The sequence below is a fragment of the Acanthisitta chloris genome, unplaced genomic scaffold, assembly GCF_000695815.1.
Source record: "Acanthisitta chloris isolate BGI_N310 unplaced genomic scaffold, ASM69581v1 scaffold2623, whole genome shotgun sequence".
Lineage (NCBI taxonomy): Eukaryota > Metazoa > Chordata > Aves > Passeriformes > Acanthisittidae > Acanthisitta > Acanthisitta chloris.
The window spans coordinates 7,612-27,310 of record NW_008666351.1 but is presented as its reverse complement, the minus strand read 5'-3'; the positions used below and the strand labels follow the sequence as shown (position 1 = coordinate 27,310).

Genomic DNA, 19,699 nt, shown 5'->3' with positions numbered 1-19,699 from the left:
ATGCCCCTTGATTACCATTTACAATGTCACTTCTCTCTTTGAACTGGCTGGCTTATCTTTGCCCACCATATCAAGTACCAACTAACATTTAGTCCTCAACCTTTGGAATACAAACAGCTCTGGTCCAGCCTGTGTCTCAGGTTTTCTATTTCATGCAGAATATCTTTATCACCATAGTTTCACTAACTGAAATCTTCATTATTACTTTCCTTGATTACCTTTCTTCCAATTCTGTGTATAATTCAGCCTGAGCTCCCCTTTCCCAGCCCCTAATTAGCCCTATTGGACAGACTCTCTCCCCTTTTTCCCTTCAACAGACCAACTGCTTCCTATGAACTGTTATTTGGTAGAAGTAATTTATGCAAATTTCCAAATTTATATTCAGATAAATGTGATGTAAACAACAATGATCCCTTCCTTCAGAACTAGCATTGGGGATTTTTTTTTTGTGGTGTTTATTGGTCTAGAATAAACAGTTTTCATTTATAAATTATCTAGTGGCATTTGTCTTGAACACTGATAAACACACAGTTATCATAAATATCTTTCCTGGTAAAAGGATTTCCATGGCTCCAACATCACAGATAGATATGAAAACTGCCCTCTGTGTGTTACAGAGGGACTGTTTTCTCAGAAGCAGACAACACCTTCCTCATGGAGAAGGTTTTGGCTGACCAAAGTAAGGATAAATTAACCCGGAGTTCTCAAATACATTATAACAGATACTTATGCTGGATTTACCTTTTATATCCAAAACATTGTGTAAATGCTAAATTTCATACAATTATAGTGTTTAGAATTCAGATTCCAATCTCAACAAAAACTGACTCTACATCAACTTTGTCCCACGTACCCTAATTTATAGTACTGCATGAACGGAAACCAGGTAGTATCACTATTAATTTGTGTAGCAAAAGAATGCAGAAACAATACCTGCACAAACCCACACATCATATAGTCATCAAACAACGGCAGACTAGGGCGGTCCTCCCGATAAACTGTGATTCTGTAGCTGCTCACAACCCGGGGGCTGGGCTGAGAATCATCCGTTACGAAAATGATGACTTTGTTCAGTCCAAGGCCAAGGGGATACTTAGCAGTGCTGCACAATAAAATAGGAAAGAATTGCAATAAACATTAAATAAACAAAGATAAATACCAAAGAAACTAAATAAACACTAAAGAAACTGCTTCATCTATTTCTGCTAAACTTTACTTGCTCCTTGAGGCTAACACTTTCTTTCCCTTACAAAATACATATTATTTTAAATAAAAACAGTGTAAAATCAGCTTTGCAACAATTTATAGCTCTTTCAGGAACACAAAATACTGACAGTAAAACTTAGTGAAAATAGCTTCAGTGGCAGTGGAAAATAATCTGATATGAAATCTGTGAATGAAACCATTAGGGACAATAATTCCTGCCAGGTCCAAGTTTGTGATGAAGTCAGCAGGGAAGCAAAGATGATCAGAAGTGTCAGACAGCTGCTGAAATTCTCCAGTAGCCAAATGTGATGGAGTCCTAGACAAACTGCTCAGAGTGACAGACAAGAGCAAAACTGAGCTGTGCTCTTCATCCCTTGGCAGGGAAATGAGAAATGCTGAAAGGCAGAGAACCTGCACATTCAGGGCTTTTACTTTCAGTGTAAAGGACATATTGGTATTCTGTATTCTTTTTAGAAGGAAGAAGTCTCTGTTTTTCACATGCTTCCATGTTGACTGCTAAGGTAGTAAAGATTAAATCACCAAAACTTTGGGTGAAAGAATTTTATGACAGTTTATTTTGAAATGATAAATCAAGACTGATTTCTTACTGAAAATACAGGAAACATACTAGGCATTAGATGAGTAACAACTGTACAGACTGTCTGGTTATTAGCAGACATTCTAGGTCAAAGTATGTGCTTCACAGTCACTCAAAAGATGGTGTGTTGCATAAGCACTTCATGTCATGAAGCAAAGCTAGCTCTGTAATGGTTAAGGATTCTGCCCACAAAGATCATTGTCCCTGCTCTCCCTTTATTCCACTCACTAATGCCTAGTATGTAAGCAGGCCAGTTCTCTGGTTTTAAGGTACCTGACCCACAGAAACACTTTTTGTTGCTCCCAACATTCAAAACCAGGTCATACCAAAAATGCCTATTAGGATTGACCCTGGCACTTGTAGTTGTCTGTGAGAGAGCTGGCTGGGAAAGCCAAGACTGTGCCAAGGATCATAGTAGCAATTAAACATCATGGGTGATTGTGGATCAGTGCTCAAACCTGACGATTAGTGATGACCCTGCTCTCTCCTCTATTGTCTAGCTTTATGTTTCTCTAAAAGATCAGATAAGCTGGTTCTCTTGTGGATGACAAGTTGACTCATTTAGTGGATGAGAAAAAGGCTGTGGTTGTTGTCTACCTAGACTTTACTAAAGTCTTTGGCACTGTTTCCCACAGTGTTCTCCTGGGGAAACTGTCTTCTCATGGTTTGGATGGGCATACACTTTGCTGGGTAAAAAACTGGCTCAATAGCCAGGCCAGTGAACTGGACAAGGATATTGAGTGTACCTTCAGTCAGTTTGTAGATAACACCAAGTTGGGCAGGAGTGTTGATTTGTTGGAGGGTAGGAAGGCTCTGCAGAGGGATCTGGGCAGGCTGGATTGATGAGCCAAGGCCAAGTGTTTGAGGTTCAGCAAAGTAAAGTGTCAAGTTCTGCACTTGAGTCACAGCAACCCCATGAAATCCTACAGGCTTGGGGAGGAGTGTCTGGAAAAGAACCTGAGGGTGCTGGTTGACAAACAGCTGAACATGGGCCAGCAGTGTGCACAGGTGGCCAAGAAGGCATCCTGGCCTGTATTAAGTATAGTGTGGCCAGAAGGACTAAGGCAATGTTTGTCCCACTGTACTCAGCACTGGTGAGGTCACACTTCAAAGCCTGTATTCATTTTTGGCCCCTCAAGACAAGAAAGACATTGAGGTGCTGGAGCGTGTCCAGAGAAGGGCAACAAAGCTGGTGAAGAATCTGGAACACAGGTCTTATGAGGATTGACTGAGACTTTAGCCTGAAGAGAAGGAGGCTGAGGGAAGACCTTATCACTCTCTACAACTGCCTGACAGGAGGTTGTAGCCAGGTGGGGATCAGTCTCTTTTCCCAGTAACAAGCATTAGGACAAAAAGAAATGGCCCTAAATTGCATCAGGGGAGGTTTAGGCTGGATAGCAGGAAGAATTTCTTGACTGAAAGGGTGGACAAGCATTGGAACAGGCTGTCCAGGGAAGTGGCTGAGTCACCATCTCTAGAGGTATTCAGAAGATGTGTAGATGGGACATGGGTTAGTGGTGGATTTGGCAGTGCTGGGTTACAGCTGAACTTAATGATCATAAGTGTCTTTTTCAATGTAAATGATTCTATGATTCTATGACAATTCTTTATAATAAAACTCTGACAAAAATGGGTCATTCTGAATTAGTAAACTTGAACTTACTTCTTTTTTTGACCTCAGCTGCCCTACTCCAACTCACATAAGCAGGACCAAGCCCAGTGGTGCAGTAGTTTAGAGCACAGTGCAAAATTAACGCCTGGATACAAAAGCTCAAATTCTTTGTCTACTGTGTGCTGCGCAGTAACAGTCTGTTCTTACCCAGCTTTGATGCTGTCAGTGACAGTAGAAGCTGGGGAGATGCTAGCAACTGTGCACTTCATAAAGTTATGGTTAATTATGGCTTGAGAACCTATTACCATTGCCTTCAGGACATTGAAAATAAATACAAGTTTCTCAGTGTTGAACTCCCTCTGACTTTCCCGTGACTAATCTGTCTGCTTTCTGGGTTTTTGAAAACACAAAACAATTCTGGAATATTCTGACATATTTCCAAAATTAAGTTTTTACACTCATATTTTGTTGCTCATACCTTGGCCCTTTCTTGTCATCAAGGTGTACTTGGCATTGACAGTTTGAGGGTTCTGCTCCTATCTTCACTGTCACCATGTCAAATGGGACTTCTGCATAGTATTCTTTGATCTTTGGGTTAAACTGAGGATTCAGCTCCAGCTGTGGACTGGTGAAGATCTGCCTGATATGAGATAGGGTATCTTTATCTGTTCCAAGAAGGCATCAAAGAAAAAACTGTGAAATGCATGAACATTTTTGAGTAACACGCAACTTCTGGCAGATTGATAACATGTACAGTGGCAAGGTACTTAATGCCTAGTCACTCTGAGACTGATAATCCTGCTGCAAGGTCTTAATGGAGTTTGTAATGGCACTTGAGAGAAATTTTTAGACCTTGGAGGCATTTTAATCATTCAGTGCCCAACCACTTTAGTCCTAGTCACAAAACTCAAAGCCTGAGTAAGCCTTTGAAAATGCAAGGATTATGTCTCAGAGATCTGTCTCCAGTTGGTTAACTTAAAGAAGAGGTAGGCCAAAATTCATAACCTTCTTAGGTACCAGCCTGTGTACGGGATTTATGTACAAGTGTAATTTCCAATAAAATTCAAAATAAGTTAAGACATATTCTTACTGTTCCTAAGAACAAGTCACATGGAGATATCTAGACCCATGGGGTCATTTGCAGTACAGCTGGAAGAATGTTTTATTAAAATTCCTAAATCAACAAATTCCAGCTCCTTTCCTCTGTATGAAATCTCCACAATCAAATCCTATTTGCTCAAATGCATCCTTTATTTTGTAGTGTTTGCCAAATTACTCATGAGAATAATTATTTGCTGGCAACCCACTTACGACAAATATTTTAATCCAACCTATTGGATTCAGATTTACTATATAATTACACATTCAAAACTGCTTTCCACATATATTCACTCATACATTTTTGAAAATGGGTACTTTGGAAAATATTCCAGATAGAAAACTCTTTCATCATAATTTCTGAAAGATCTTGTGTCTTAAAACCTGGTTTAAAAGGGTCATAAAGGATGCAAGCAGTTCCATGTGAACATTTCCTACCTTCAAATATCTGCTTTGAGAAAAAAACCAGGGCAATTTCAGCTCTCTCTTCACAGATTAAAATATAAAGGAAGTTACAAAGGCTGCCTGGAGAGGTGGTGGATTCACCGACCCTGGAGGTTTTCAAGATGAATCTGGATGTGGCACTTAATGCCATGGTCTAGTAACCACAGTAGGGTTGGACTCGATAATCTTTGAGGTCTTTTCCAACCTGGATGATTCTATGATTATGATTCTTATTCCATTGGAAGAGCAGGATTTGGGCTAAATTTGTGGGGGAATAGAGTCTTATACATTGACACAGAGTAAGTATTTAAAAAAGCTACTACAAGTGAATATAAACAAGTCTCCACATCCTGCATGCCTTACTTAGAAATGTTGTCTCAATACTAGCTTAAAAATTGTGAGGAATTTCAAAATAAAATTAATCAAGGTGTTTTCAAATTACAGCTCAGGAGCATCTCCCCTCTCTGACTGACACAGAGTAGTTCTTAGAGGCAGCATGAGATCAGTAGCAGAGGGGACATGAGGCTCAATGGGTAGAAAAGTCTTTCCACCACAGAGCAATGGCTTCATGTGTACAAAGTGACTCCTCAGATAGTGTGTCAGTGAGGCAGGTAGCACAAAGTATTGCTCCCACCAAAGAAAAATATACTTGAAATCTTTACAGAACTTTAAACATACTTTGAATATTCCTTCAAGAAGTTATTTTAGAAAAACTCCTAGTCTCTTAAGCAGCTCTTTAATACTCTATTGAGCTGAATACTGGCCTTAAACAAAGCTGATTAAACTCTAGACAAGTTTAAAGGTTTATCCACAAGAACTAATGTATGCTTAAGTTCTTGGAAATATGGGGAAAAAGTCTATTGAAGTGTGGCAAGGGATCAATAAGTGCTGGAATACTCACATTAATATGCACACATAGCAATGTTTAATTTTGTGCTTGAGGGTTACTTAACATAATAGCCAAATTATTGAGTGTTTCAGAAACATTCTTGCTAGTTAAAATTCCTTTTTTTTATATAACATAAGATACTCTATTCACTGAGAGGTTATGCAGAAAAACTCAATAAATTTGTTCAAGATATCTTGGTTCTGCCCCCTCAGTAGTCTAGATAGATCTTGACTTACCATAACTGCATTGTCTTTCTTTAGTCTTTCTGGAATAATGCAATGCTGAAAGATAAATGGAAACAAGTAATAATTTTCTACTTCATGCCCAATTACAATTCTATTGGAGAAGGAACTCTCTTTTAATTATAAAAAAAAATTGTGTTTTTATTATTTACAGCGTGATATCTTTGCTTTAGGCTCATGACTCCTACTCATGGGCTCAGCATAACAACTCACACAGACAAAGAAGAAACTGGATTTTTGCAAGTAGTAAGCCAAGATTTTCCAGCTGGATTTCAAAACAATGCAATCTAAACCATATATGTTATCAGAAGTAATACAAATAGGAAAAACATACTGTATATAAAAGACCTTACTCTGATCCCTTACCTTCATGATTCTTCCTGAAGTCAGAAGGCACATTCCACTTAGGACTCATATTTTCTTGAGAGGATTGCCTGTCAATTAACAGCAGACATATTTCTACATGAATGGAAGGAACAGAATCCATCAAACATTTTTCAAAAGTTCCTATATGGCATCTCAGGGCACATGGTATTTAAATATTCTCCATGGAAAGATGAACCTTCTGGATTCACGTTCCCAGCATTAACAATATTACCTGAGTGAACCTTACAGAAAACACACATTCTGTAATAAATGGTAACATACCACATCAAAAGAGAAAATAAGAAATAAATGTCAAAACACAGTCACATTGTTGTGAAAAAGAAGCGTGGATATAGCCAAGAATAAAATAATTCAAACTATATCTCTTAACTGTTTGTATTATGCAGTTTTTGCATATACTTGAGGTTAAAGGTATTCTTTGTTCCAAAAGAATTAAACATAAATGAAAACCTGTGTCAAGGGGAATACCTGTACTGACATTAGCATGAATTCCTAAAACGGAACTTCTGTGTTTTGCTTTGTTTGCCAACTCAAAACAAATTCAGAGTATACGTATATGTAAATCCTCCATGAAAAAAAGACAATTCAATTGCAACAATACATCAACAGGTTAGTGGTGCCCATATTGCAAACTCTGCAAATTCTTTCTTTTAAATAGAATTTTAGGAGCATAGTAGAAGAAAGGGAGTAGGCTTCTCTCCAGTCTGTGTACTGGACCTCTGGCTGATAAGACCTTTACAGTGGTCCATCAGCATTTCTTGAAGCTTTCATATGTTTTCGTCCCAGTGTTTTCCGCAGAAGTTCTCATAAAGCAGCTTCTTCCCAGATACTGCAGGTTGGATTTTGAAAGGCACAAAGTCACTGTCTGTGCAAGGCAGGGAGGTGGAAATATTGCTCTATGCAATCATCCATCATTAATGTTTCAACAGGAGCTTCTCAAAGCAACATTGAGGTCGATCATGGTAAAAGGTAGACTGTGCAATAATAAACCAGAAATTTCTGCATTATCTCAATGAGATAAGGAAAGAAGCAGCTGGCAGATGTGTGCCTTTGTGTGTGCATGAAAATGTAGTTCTGAGCTTGCAGTGTCTAGACACCACCCTAATTTCATGCACATTCTTGACCTACTTCAAAGGAGGCACTTAACAAACTATTAGAGAGTTTGTTATCCAAGTTGTAAGTCATTTTGCACCACTTTCTGCTTGCCAAGGAGGTAATAGCTAACACCTGTCAAATATATTTTTCTCTCCACTGTTCCTTTTTGCTTGTCTGGTCCTAAGCCTTACTGTAAGGTGAAAACAAGATGTCTCAACTCTATAAAATGCCAGACTTTGGTTTAGTCAGAAGACCCCATGGGGGTGTGGCAGCCACCACAACTGCAAGGTCCCTACTCCCAAAGTAATGGCATGACCTGCATGTGTCAGCTCCGTAGAGACTGCAATTAACATCAGGCAAAATTAAGAGACATATAATAATTATACCAAATTACAGCTGGGTAGCAAAATGTAACATTTAGAAACCATATTAGAGAAAGACAGTCTTATTACAATGTAATCAGTGATCATCCCCCTGTACCCAGCACTGGTGATGCCGCACCTTGAAGCCTGCGTTCAGTTCTGGCCCCACCTCATGACAAGAAAGATATTGAGGTGATGGACCATGTCCAGAGAAGGGCAATGAAACTGTTGAAATGTCTGGAATACAAGTCTGATGAGGAGCAGCTGAGAGAGCTGGGGGTGTTTAGCCTGCAGAAAAGGGGGCTCAGAGGACACCTTACTGCTTTCTACAACTTCCTGAGAGGAGATTGTAGCGAGGTGGGGATAGTTCTCTTCTCCCAGGTAATAAGTGGCAGGACAAGAGGTATCTTTCCAACCTAAATGACTCCATGGTTCTACAGATTATCTCTGCTGAAGCCTGGACATTTTAATCATCAGCAGCCTTAAGTTTTCCTTTGTCCAATCTCCTTGCAGACAGCAGACTGAGGTAAGATGCAGTTATGAAGCTCTTCCTAATAGAGGGAGCAGCTGAGACCCTTGACACTGAAGAGTCCTTTCCTTTACACCCTGTTACTCAGAGGAGACTTTCATCTGTATGAGTGGCCCCTTATTTACTTAAGTATCTTGGAGGAGCTATCAAGTACAGATATGTGCTTTGCCTACACACTTTGTAATTAGTTCTAATGAAACTAATGACTGCATGTCGGGACCCTTGGTGAGTGCATGCTTGTGAATGTACCTTTTGAAAGATCCCCAGTATGTACATCACAAACCATTGACCATGAATCTGTCCTTTAGGAATCTCTTGGATTCAGCAAACAAGGAAGCCAAAGGATTGACAGCAGCAACAGTAATGTAGTTCCGATAGTCTAAGCAACCAGACACAAAAGCAGTGAAGCATATGTAGAAATAGAATATTTCGTAAGATTAAAATATAAAAAGGAAAAATCTAGTCACTTTTTGTGCCTCTGATTGATATGCTAGTTGTGGATGCTGCAATTTTTAATGGGTGATAAACTCAAGATTGAGACCATATTTCAGTATTCAGTAGAGTTATAAATTTTATTTCTTTAGATGATGTTATGCTGGTCTCTCTTCAAAATGAGGAACCACTGGCAGCAATCTTGTGAGACTTGACCACTAGCAATGTTTTTCTGTTTGATTGACTGGTGGTGTGAACTGTCTGTTTTGCAGAGTGTTTGCTTGGCTTCAAGTCACTGACTTTCCATGAGGGCATTTGGTTCTCTGAATGAAATACTTTGTGCTGATCATCAGAAGAGAAATATAAAATTGCAGACTCGAGAGTGGGATTGGTTTCCTGGTACTTAATCCCAACTGTCTCTCTTCTTCTCTCTGTCTCTCATTCTTCCCATTGTAGGTCAGCGATCCTATGCACATGTCCTTGATATTGCCTTCTTCTGTCCCATAGTCCAAACCATGATACTTTCTCAAACTGCACAGGTAATTGACATGACCAAGCTAAACTCTAAGAAATTATTTTCAGCCCAAATTGAGGGCTGCTGCTTTTATTTTGATCTAAAAAAGGGCTTGCATATGGGTAGCTATATTTTCCAAATGTATCAGTTGATTTCATAAAAGCATTTGCAACTTTATTTACCTGTTTAGGCTTTTTGGTTTTGCAAATACAGAAGGGTTAGCTTTACTAATCTGGTTCTTCCATGCTACCCTGCTGTCTGACATAGCCAAATATTCTAAAGACAGCAGTTATGTATGTCCTAGTCATCTCCAAAGTTGAAACTGACCTGAAAAACACTGTATAAACAATGCAGAAAATTGATTTCAGTGCATGTACCACTCCATCACTTTCAAAAAACTTTGTAATATCTTGTACCAATACATCTGAGGTGGTCAGTCTCACCTAGACTGCAACCATTTCACTATAGTTTGAGATGAATTTCTAGAGGAGTTCTTACTTCTCCTGTGGAAGTAATTCAGAGTTAACTAATACAATTAAAGGTTTCAATACTAGTCATATAGATGAAATGGATTTAAAAATGTAGATCAGGAAATGTCTTTAAGTCCTGTCTTTAAATCCTTCACCTTATGGATTCATGATCAGTGAATAGGGTAACTGTACAAGACCTCAGTCAGAAGTCATTACTTTTCCCATAAGTATCTTCTCTGTTTGGACAGTCTGTTATGCAGTCATCAGATTTTATAAACGGAAATACCAATTTCGCATAGTCAAATAAGAACTGTTAAATAAATCAACTGAACAATCTGGTCTTAACTGAAGAAATTCAGGAAAAGTGTTCTGATATACAAACTCATCAAAGCTGGGAATTAAAAAAAAAAAGATTAATCAACGTTCAAAGATAATGCATACCTGAGTTATTTGGGTAGTAAGTTCCACTAAGCTCTTTCTTCCTTGCAATTAAGTGTAATTATATGCATATCTGACACATGCATCGCCATCACATGCATGTAGCTATAGCAGTGGAAGATTATGATTTAGCAATGTCAAAGCACATGGTTTTTTTCTACAGTGAATGAAGAGAATCATGTTACTAGCTTGGCCATTGCAGAAAAATACAGTGCAAAGAAGCAGATTGGCCTATGCCCCGGAGAAAGGTCATGGTACTTCTACATATTTATATGCATACAATAATGTTCAGCTTGAAGGAAAAAAAGAGGCCAAGGGGCTTGCTCAAAGTGAGTGAGTGGCACAGCTTAGATTAGAACAGAAAGCTGCTAAAGGCTGGTATGCTTTGATATGCAAACCTAAATATTTCTGCAAAAGGGCAAGGGCTTACACATGAATGCAAGCAGCTGCATCTCTGAGTTACTTCTCACAGAGTGGTCGGCAGTAACAACAATAACTTAGCACATTCATGGAACTGTGTATTTTCAAAACACTAATAAACATTTACCTATCACAGTGGTGAACTACAAACCCCACTTCAGAGTTAAGAAAACACAGATACGGATGACTTGCTGAAAGCCACACCCAATTCAATGAGGAACAAAATTAAAACTTAAGAAATCTTACAGACACCTTATATAGTCATTGCAGCATTCTCCAAGCAAAACGCACAAAAGAATGTAATTCATGCTTTCAACTTGAGATTCAGTGGGATGGAGCACACACACTATCTAATGTACCTCTGTTCCCAAGTCCTTGTTTACAAAATCTTATGTCTGTAGTCAGTAAAGTATGGCATGCATGCATATGAAACACCACTAGCCAAGTGATAATGAAAACAGAAACTACATTTTGTCAAAATCTGTATTAAACATACAGTATACCACAAATTTTCTCCTTCCCTCCATTCATTTTTTATTCTCTCTTTTCTTTTATCCCCTTCCATCCTTCCCTCTCTCCATCCTTCCCTTCTTCCCTCCCTCTTTCTTTATGAAAGTTAACATTTCTTGCCAGAAGTTCAGTGAATCTAACCTTGCCATTACAGTACTTTTCCCAGCTTTTCAAAAAGAGTTAAAATGAGGTACTTGGAGTATTATGCTCTTTGGCCTCTCTCTTGTTGGACAGAAAATTTAGAGCCACTCAAAATTATAAGTGCTTTTGGAATAATCTTCACCTGAAATTTTATATTTTCTCCATAGTTTTGCTTTTCATTTGTGCATACATTAAAACAGTCTTAACCCTGTCAAATTGCTCTGAGAGTTTACAGTTCTTCAGAAACAACCTCCCTGATTTACTTCATCTTTCTTCAAAAAATATTTACTGTAGTTCCAATTAATTTTGAATCCATAGTTATTGGTATTAGAAAGAGATGCAAAACTGTTCTATGTAGAAACCTAGTTATATTTCTAATAGCAGTATGGCTGACAGTGCTCCATGGTGGGATGATGGAACTTCATCTCAAGGGCTGTAAGTCCACCTACGTCTACTGAAGGATTTTTATGATGCTCACTGGAGATATTACAATTAATAAAATTTGAGAAACTACTCTCAACATACGTAGTAAGCGTCTTACCATTCTGAAAGATTTGTATGTGCCTCTTTAGTCATGAACTGGAATTGTTCAAGTAAACTGGAAAGCAACCAGTGCAGAGTCAGGACTGAACCAAGCCGCCTCATTGGGTCTACCATGTGATACAGGTCACGCACTAATGTTTGAATCTTGGGTGCAGCAGAAGGGAAAAGCTGAGAAGAGAGGCACTGATTAGAGACCGCACAGTATAATATTTGTAGAGTGCAAAGAGATGAGAAATGATCAGAAGACAATATATATCATACAGATAGTTATATATTAATGCTCTTTCCCACATGTGTAGGAAATGACTGTCTTGCTCAGCCTTGCAAATCAGGATTACTACTACTGACATGGAAGCCAAACTCCTTTGTCTCTGAATCAACTTCCATCCCTCTTCAGAAAGCCTCATCAGGCTCCATCCCTAATGCTCATTCAGGAGGTGGAATAGAAATCCTGATATCATGCAGGCTTTCTGAACAACAGCTTTAGTTGCATAGCTTTTCTTTTCCAAATACCATTTCCCTCACTAACTACCATGTCTATTCACACTGTTATTCCTCAATCTGTGTTCTTCCTTCTCCAAAAATGAACTTTAAGTGTGAAGAAGAAAATGTATTACATATTCCACCTGCCCTTTTTTTTTTTCATTTATTTCTTTTAGCCACTTTTTCATCTATATCTACTCTCAGGTCAGCATCTCAGTGTTGTACTGAGGTCACAACCTGTTCTTCCATTCACACCTGCTTTGCTTCATTATCATTCCATATTCTTAACAACTCATTAGTCATTTACATAATTTTCCTCTTTTTCCTTTCATTCTTTTTTATGGTCTCTGTTTCTGCTTTAGATGTCCTTTTTAATGAATCCTTAACTCAAACACTCTGTTGTATTTATTTATCTCTTTTAAATTAAATTCAAAATAAAATCTGCATAATCTCTATCTCCTTGCTTCCCTGCCCATCCAGCATAATACATGTGCCATAGACAGCAAAGAATGGTAACGAAGGAGAAATGTGAAGAGATTTAATAAAATATATATGCAAAAAAACAAACCCCTGTTTATTTTACCAGCTCAAATTGTCCAAGACTCTTCAGCTCCTTTATGAAAGTGATCATTGAATGTATCTCTTCTAAAGAGAAACATTGCTCATCTTCTCTGTGGTATGTTCCATCCTGTGAAGGAAAGGGCAGCATGTTCTGGTGAAATCACATGGAAAGAAATGTGCTTTCATTAGACTTCAATCCCTTTGGTGATCAAAGGAACAAGTTACAGCAGCTCTCAACCAGTGCTAACCTCTTCCAGCCAGCTCCTTGACAGCTCTTACCATTTTTCAGTCTAGAATAAAGTAGACTTTCCATTAACTTTGATTAGAAGAGTACCCATAGAAACTACTGGTCTCCTACGGAACATGGATTGAGCAATCGTATCATACATGTGCATATGTCTGTGGCTTTCTACTTTATCCTGTCATAAATGTAGAACCCACAACCCTGTTTTAGCCACAGCTGTCTGTGGGCCAGAAGTCACATGGACAATTCAGTCCCTCTAAGTCTTAAAACCAGGGGGCTCCTCAGCAATGCATCTTTGAAAGTGCCCAGACGGAGAGAAATACTGCTACAAGAGATCCCAGCTTGTCAGAAATAGCTTTTACTAGTGATGCAAACTTTATACAGATCCTATAAACGCAAAACAAATTGTAACTGGATCTTGCATTCATGATAAGATACAAAGCTGAAGGAAATAAAATTTAATTCTGATGCCCATGAATCTACTTGATTGGGCTAATCAATTTCAGGTGAAATTGTGAAAACACACAAATCTATATATTAAAAAAGACCATTAAAAAACGGTGGTAAAATTACTTTGTTAAAGTTTTAAATATATCTTTAAAGCACAGTGTTTTGGGGAATGGCATAGAGAGAATTTGTAAAGAAGAAAATTCAATTGTTTGATATAATTACAGTTTAATTTCTAAGAATACAGTAACAGAGAGTTGTGATCAAATAAGCCCTTCACTCTACAAGTGGCCACAACAATTTCAGAAAGGCATATGATATAAAACTACAGATTTTTATATAGTTAATAATAAGTAAAATGTGGAATGAACTACCTTGCTCAGTGTTGATCCATGTATCTTTTGCAAAGCTTCTATGAAACTGGATGTTGAAGATCCATTATATAGGAGAAATTTAAAAGTATCTTCAAGAAGAAATTCTTTGAAAGTTTGGTCCTGAATAGTTAATTCATCCTCATCTTGAAAGTCAAAGTTTCCATGCACCTGGTGGAAAACAGTGTAAGAATTTATAGTTTGAATATCAAGTCCAATTTTCTCATATCGATATATACTAAACTGGAATTATATATTAAAAACCCACAAAAAAAGCAATAATACCAGACCCAGAGAGGATTATAATACAGCGACTGCTGTGCCACATTTTTGGTCACAACTCCATAGCACAATATTTGCTGCCCTCCAGTGGACAGAGGCAGTATTGCAGACTCATGTGCGCTTTTTTTTCCCATGCTTGATTTGACATTTCATTCGAAAAACAAAATGTTAGGTTGTATGTTAACATAACTCTGGCAAAACTCAAGTATTTAGAGTTACTACAGAACATCTGTTGCCACAGATGAAAGTATAAGTTTTACAAGATATATAAATACAATGAAAAAATGTACATTTATAAAGTATGACTAAATCATCACTTTAGCCTAAACACAAATGCTACATCAAGATGCATGAGGGATGTGCATACTACCATTTCAAATGGATATTATTTGAAATCAAGTGTTATATTCATTACCAACTCTTTATTTTTAGAGCAATTTCTATTTTCATAAGATACAATTAAAACTTACTGACTTACTGTATATTTATGGATTATGGTTAATGGTTGAAACTTCTATATAGGCAGGTAAGCATTATGCTTTATGTTTAGTTATTTAGTTTTTAAGCACTTCTGAGAGAATTTTTTTGCAGCTTGGTATACAGTTATTGAATTGTTATGACATGCCACACTTCTTAATACTAGCTAAACAAACTAGTCTTCTCAGACTCGTTGAGGATATTTTTTTCAGGAAGTTTTTATAACTATGCAAAATTCCTTTCATATGTCCATATTTTCTTTGTGTTTAAAGGATATTTTTCTGAAGGAGGGAGAGATTGACTGCACTGTTGTTACTAGAATAGATTTTAAGTGACGATGTATTTACTATTTTTTTGAAATATTTGTGCATCATCAATACGGACAAACATTTTATATAGCTAGGTATATAAATATTCATGTGTATATACAGGGGTGATGAGAAGCAGATGGAAAACAGTACAATTCTTGTTTCAGGACTGGCTGTTCTGAGACAGAAGTGGTACAAAAACTGACACAGGTCACAACTCCCTGGTTTTGAGGGCCTTGAGGGTCTTCCACGAAGAAGGCAGCATAGTGGAGGCCAAAGCAGGTCATGAACTGAAGAAGTACAATGCAATTTGTGGAGAACTTAATTTGTATTAAAAGCCAATTGTGGCATTATAACTTCCTCTCTTCATCATTGTTCTGTCACATTTAATATCTACCTCTACTTTCATACAATCTTTCCTATGGATTTTGTTTCACTGATATTCGTGATAAATAGTCCTTTGATGCTGAACTGAACGGTTTTCACCCCTTGATAGTGTGACGAACTTCATCACAGAAACTCTGACCCTTAAAAACTGACTTTTCCCATAGCAACTCTCCACCCCTAGGCAAAATTAGTATTAAAATATTTGTACATTTCTCACACATTTGAGGGTACCTATCAAGAAGGCTTCCTGCTGTGTTCTTCTTGGTGCAATTTTTTTGGGGTCAAGCAATAATTTGTGTGATTTCTCACCTCAAGAATTACTGGGTATATGGAGATGCCGAATCCAATGTCAAAGGTTAGCATTTGAAAACATTGGCTGCATCTGAAATACAATATAACAGGAATCAGATACAGTGAGGTTAGGGGTACTGCTGTGAAATACAGAATCATAGCATCATTTAGGTCAGAAAAGACCTTTATGATCATTGAGTCCAACCATAAACCTAACACTGCCAAGTCCTCCACTGAACCATATCCCTCTATATGGTAAAATGCCATACACACACACAGGTTGAGAGAACACACACAAGAACATGAACACATAGGTCAGGAGACAGCATGTGATACTGACTAAATAGAATTTTAAAAGCCAGCGGCATTAAACATAGGTGGAGTCAGATTGTGAGCTGATGAAAACAGTGTTACAGGAAAGTATATTTATGTGGCTGACATTTAAACCAGTGAGGGAGGTGAATTATGCTGAAGGAGGAAATGTCTTTTTAAGAGAATGATGTCCTGCAAAAGCTTTGTAGACATTTGGAGGGCCATAGATGGTGAAACTCTCCAGGCTCACTGAAGCCAAAGGGCTCTGCTGCAGCTTTTGGGATATTTCCAGGCACAGGCCAGGAGCTCTCAGCAAGTCTTCTGTTGCACAAGCAAGAGAGTCCATCCCATTGGTAAAAAAGAGAGTTTGGACCGCTGACAAAATAGCTTCAATCCCATTACACTCTTCCCCTCCTTGCTACCCTCTCCACTCACAATGTAAGCTTTATTCCCAGCTTGTGTAAGTCAAATAATGAGCTTTACATTAGTGCTACAAAACACCTGGGTTCTCAAAATAGCTTTATAAAACACATAAATATAATAAATAGCAACTTATTTAGTATTTATCATAAAAATGTCAGGGATGGGACATAACATATATAGAACATATATTAATATTAATTAGTAAAAAGATTACATAAGAGAGGTTGATTTACGTGTAAGAACCACAACACTCTAATAGAAATGATTACACACAGAAATGTGACTGTTGGTGCTTACGTATATTTCATAAAGTATGCTACAGTGTCTCTTGTTCAGATGATTGCTTGCCACAGCCAGCTCTGAACCATCTGGGCTACTCTAGCATTAAATATTTGACATATGACAGAAGGCTCACTGAAAGGAAATACAGCTTTATATATGTTGGGACTAGCCGAATCGTGGGTGATTTCTGTTCATTTGTGCTGCCTGAAACACTTCATTAGAACACAGCATCTGGTCTTAAGTATTCATCATAACCTTTCCACAAACTAGAAACACTGTGGACATTGAAGAGATTTACTCCTTAAATGCAGTATGTCCTTACTCCATAAAGAAGTATGAAATACATGGGATTTTTTTATTTCAGGAGTTGTGTATCTTCTACCATTTTTATTCTTTTGTAAGGAGCTATCTTGACACTAGCATTACAATGACTACTGCAAGTCACTTACTGATTGAAAGAACTTGGTCCTGAGGCAGATGATTCACTGAAGACCTCAGTTACAAGCAAAAGTTTGCTTATAGCCTCCTTCATGTTGTTGAAGGCTTGTTGGGAAGAACGGTTTTTGAAGAATATCTCAAAAAACCTTTGCAGCTGTGAAAGAGAATACATATATTTTTGAACATTTACAGTAAAACAGTGCTTAAGATTAGAAATTAGAAATAGAAATTAGAATTAGAAATAAAAATTGCCTTGGAATATCAATTCCAGTTCTTATTCATCTGCACAGAAAAGTGGCATGAAAAGCTCCACACAACATACTAGTAGAGAATTGACTTTTTGTTTACAAGTAAGTATAACAGAAACAAAACCTGTATTAATGGTTTTAAAAATATTGCTCACAGACTAGGGTTTTATCTTTGATAAAACCTTTTTCTGTCACTGGCTCTAGGCAAAGGAAACCATGAATGCTTATTTCTTCAGCAGTAGGTAATAGCACAATCAAAGTAAAAGCCTTCTCACTTTTTAACATACTGTGCCAAGGGCTATCCCACTTGACCTTGACTACAAATCCTTACTCCTGGTCAACAAGTTTTAAATAGAACACTGCAGCCTGTGTTTTGACTGAACTCTGCATATCCTGTGGTTTTCAGACACATAAATCCTCCCAATGGCATATTTACTGGCCTGTACAGCACTGTCCTCAGCTGCTTTCATCACTCATGCAAATTCACCCATCTCATTGCTTCAGACAGAGATTTCGGGAAACAGCTGGAGTGACACAGAGCCCCAGAAAAAAGAGTGGGACACAGGTAGATTTTGTTGCCTCAGAGTCCTCTGTGCTAAGAAAGGGGCTACCTTTGAACGATATTTCCATTAGAGTTATCACATGGCACAGGACTCAATTAATGTCTGAACTATGTAAACTATTTGATAATTTAGTAGTCTTATATTAACAAGGAGACATTTATATATAGTAAAAAAGTACTATCTTCAGAGATAAAGTATGTAAAGTACATGTAGAACATGTTTTGTATTGATGTTCAGAAAGAAAAAATTTAATATTATTTACCAGAATTTCTCTATTAAATTTACTTAGAAATGCAAGTATATATTTTCTATTATCACCTACTTATACATGTGCCACGGGGGTAACATAATGGAAGCTTCAGTAGACAACCCTACTGAGGGCTAATGTGCTCGGCATCTCTCTAACGACCTTTAACTACTACAGTCATGAACAAGTATCCACAGCAGATGGGTTAGTCTTTAGCAGAAGTCTGCAACAAGGTTCAATGTGATATTTTGGCTCCAAAGCACGATCACAGAAACATAGAATGGTTGAGGTTGGAAGAGACCCCCAGAGGTCATCTGGTCCAACACCCATTAGGGTCACCTACAACCAGTTGCCCAGAACTGTGTTCAGACAGTTTTTTAATACCTCCAAGTATAAAGACTCCACAACTTCTCTGGGCAACCTGTGCCAGTGCTTGGTCACTGTCAAAGTAGAAGTATTTCCGGATGTTCAGAAGGAACCTGCTGTGTTTCAGTTTGTGCCCATAGTCTCTTGTTCTGTCACTGGGCAGTGCTGAAAAGAGCCCAGCATTCTTTACAGCCTCCCTTCAGATATTCATACACATTGATGAGATCCCCCTGACCCTGAGAAGCTTTTCCAGGTTAAGCAGTCCCAGCTCACTCAGCCTTTCCTCATATAAGGAATGCAGCAGTCCCTTATTCATCTTAGTGGCCCCTTTCTGATCACTCTCCACATCCCTCTTGTACTGAAGAGTCCAGAACCAACACAGTACTTCAGGTGTGCCACAAGGGCAGACTGCTGACTGATGGTCAGATAGACCCTTTTCTTCAAGCTGCTTTCTAGCTGCTGGCTTCCCACATGTACTGATGCCTGAGTCTGGTCCTTCCCAGGTGCAGGACTTCCCCTTGAACTTCATGGTGTCCCTGCCAGCCCACTTCTCCAGCCTGTGAAGATCTCTCTGCTCCCAGTTTTGTGTCATCAGCAAACATGCTGAGGGTACATTCTGCCCCTTCATCCAGACATTTGAGAAGGATGTTGAACAGGAATGGACCCAGTAGGGACCCCTGGGGTACACCATTAGTTACCTGTGATGTGCTATGATGCATTTGCTGTGCTGACAGCAGATCTTACAACATATTTCTTTGCACTCTAGTCCACGAGATTTTCTAGATAGTGTTGGAGTGTCCCCTTGTGAGCATGAATACTGTCAAGGACGCTGGTCTACACAGGCATGGATGAATGGCTTTCAGTTTCTTCAGGCAGCATATTGCAGTTAAAAGCCATATGCACTTTTCACTTTTTAAAAAATACTGTCTCACTGCTTACAGCCAGCCATGAGAGATACTTGACTAGGCAGCTAACATGAATCCTCCTTTGCTTGCTGTTCTCGTCCGTTCCAGTAATTCCATCATCCAGTTGTGCTGGA

The 19,699-nt window shown here is 38.3% G+C and overlaps 1 protein-coding gene across 1 annotated transcript; it reads right to left on the bottom strand.

Moving 5' to 3' along the window:
- Nucleotides 1-933: 933 nt before the first annotated feature.
- LOC103799717 (cadherin-like and PC-esterase domain-containing protein 1) lies at nucleotides 934-19,189 on the bottom strand (the record flags this gene model as incomplete). Its single annotated transcript, XM_009072066.1, has 12 exons — nucleotides 18,896-19,189; nucleotides 17,248-17,390; nucleotides 15,800-15,872; nucleotides 14,040-14,207; nucleotides 12,997-13,101; nucleotides 11,929-12,098; nucleotides 10,165-10,269; nucleotides 9,298-9,425; nucleotides 8,746-8,841; nucleotides 6,456-6,548; nucleotides 3,895-4,081; nucleotides 934-1,102 (listed from the first exon to the last, which is right to left on the bottom strand). Coding segments are annotated over exons 1-12 (1,731 nt in total), but the record flags the coding sequence as incomplete, so codon positions are not given.
- Between the last annotated feature and the right edge of the window lie 510 nt (nucleotides 19,190-19,699).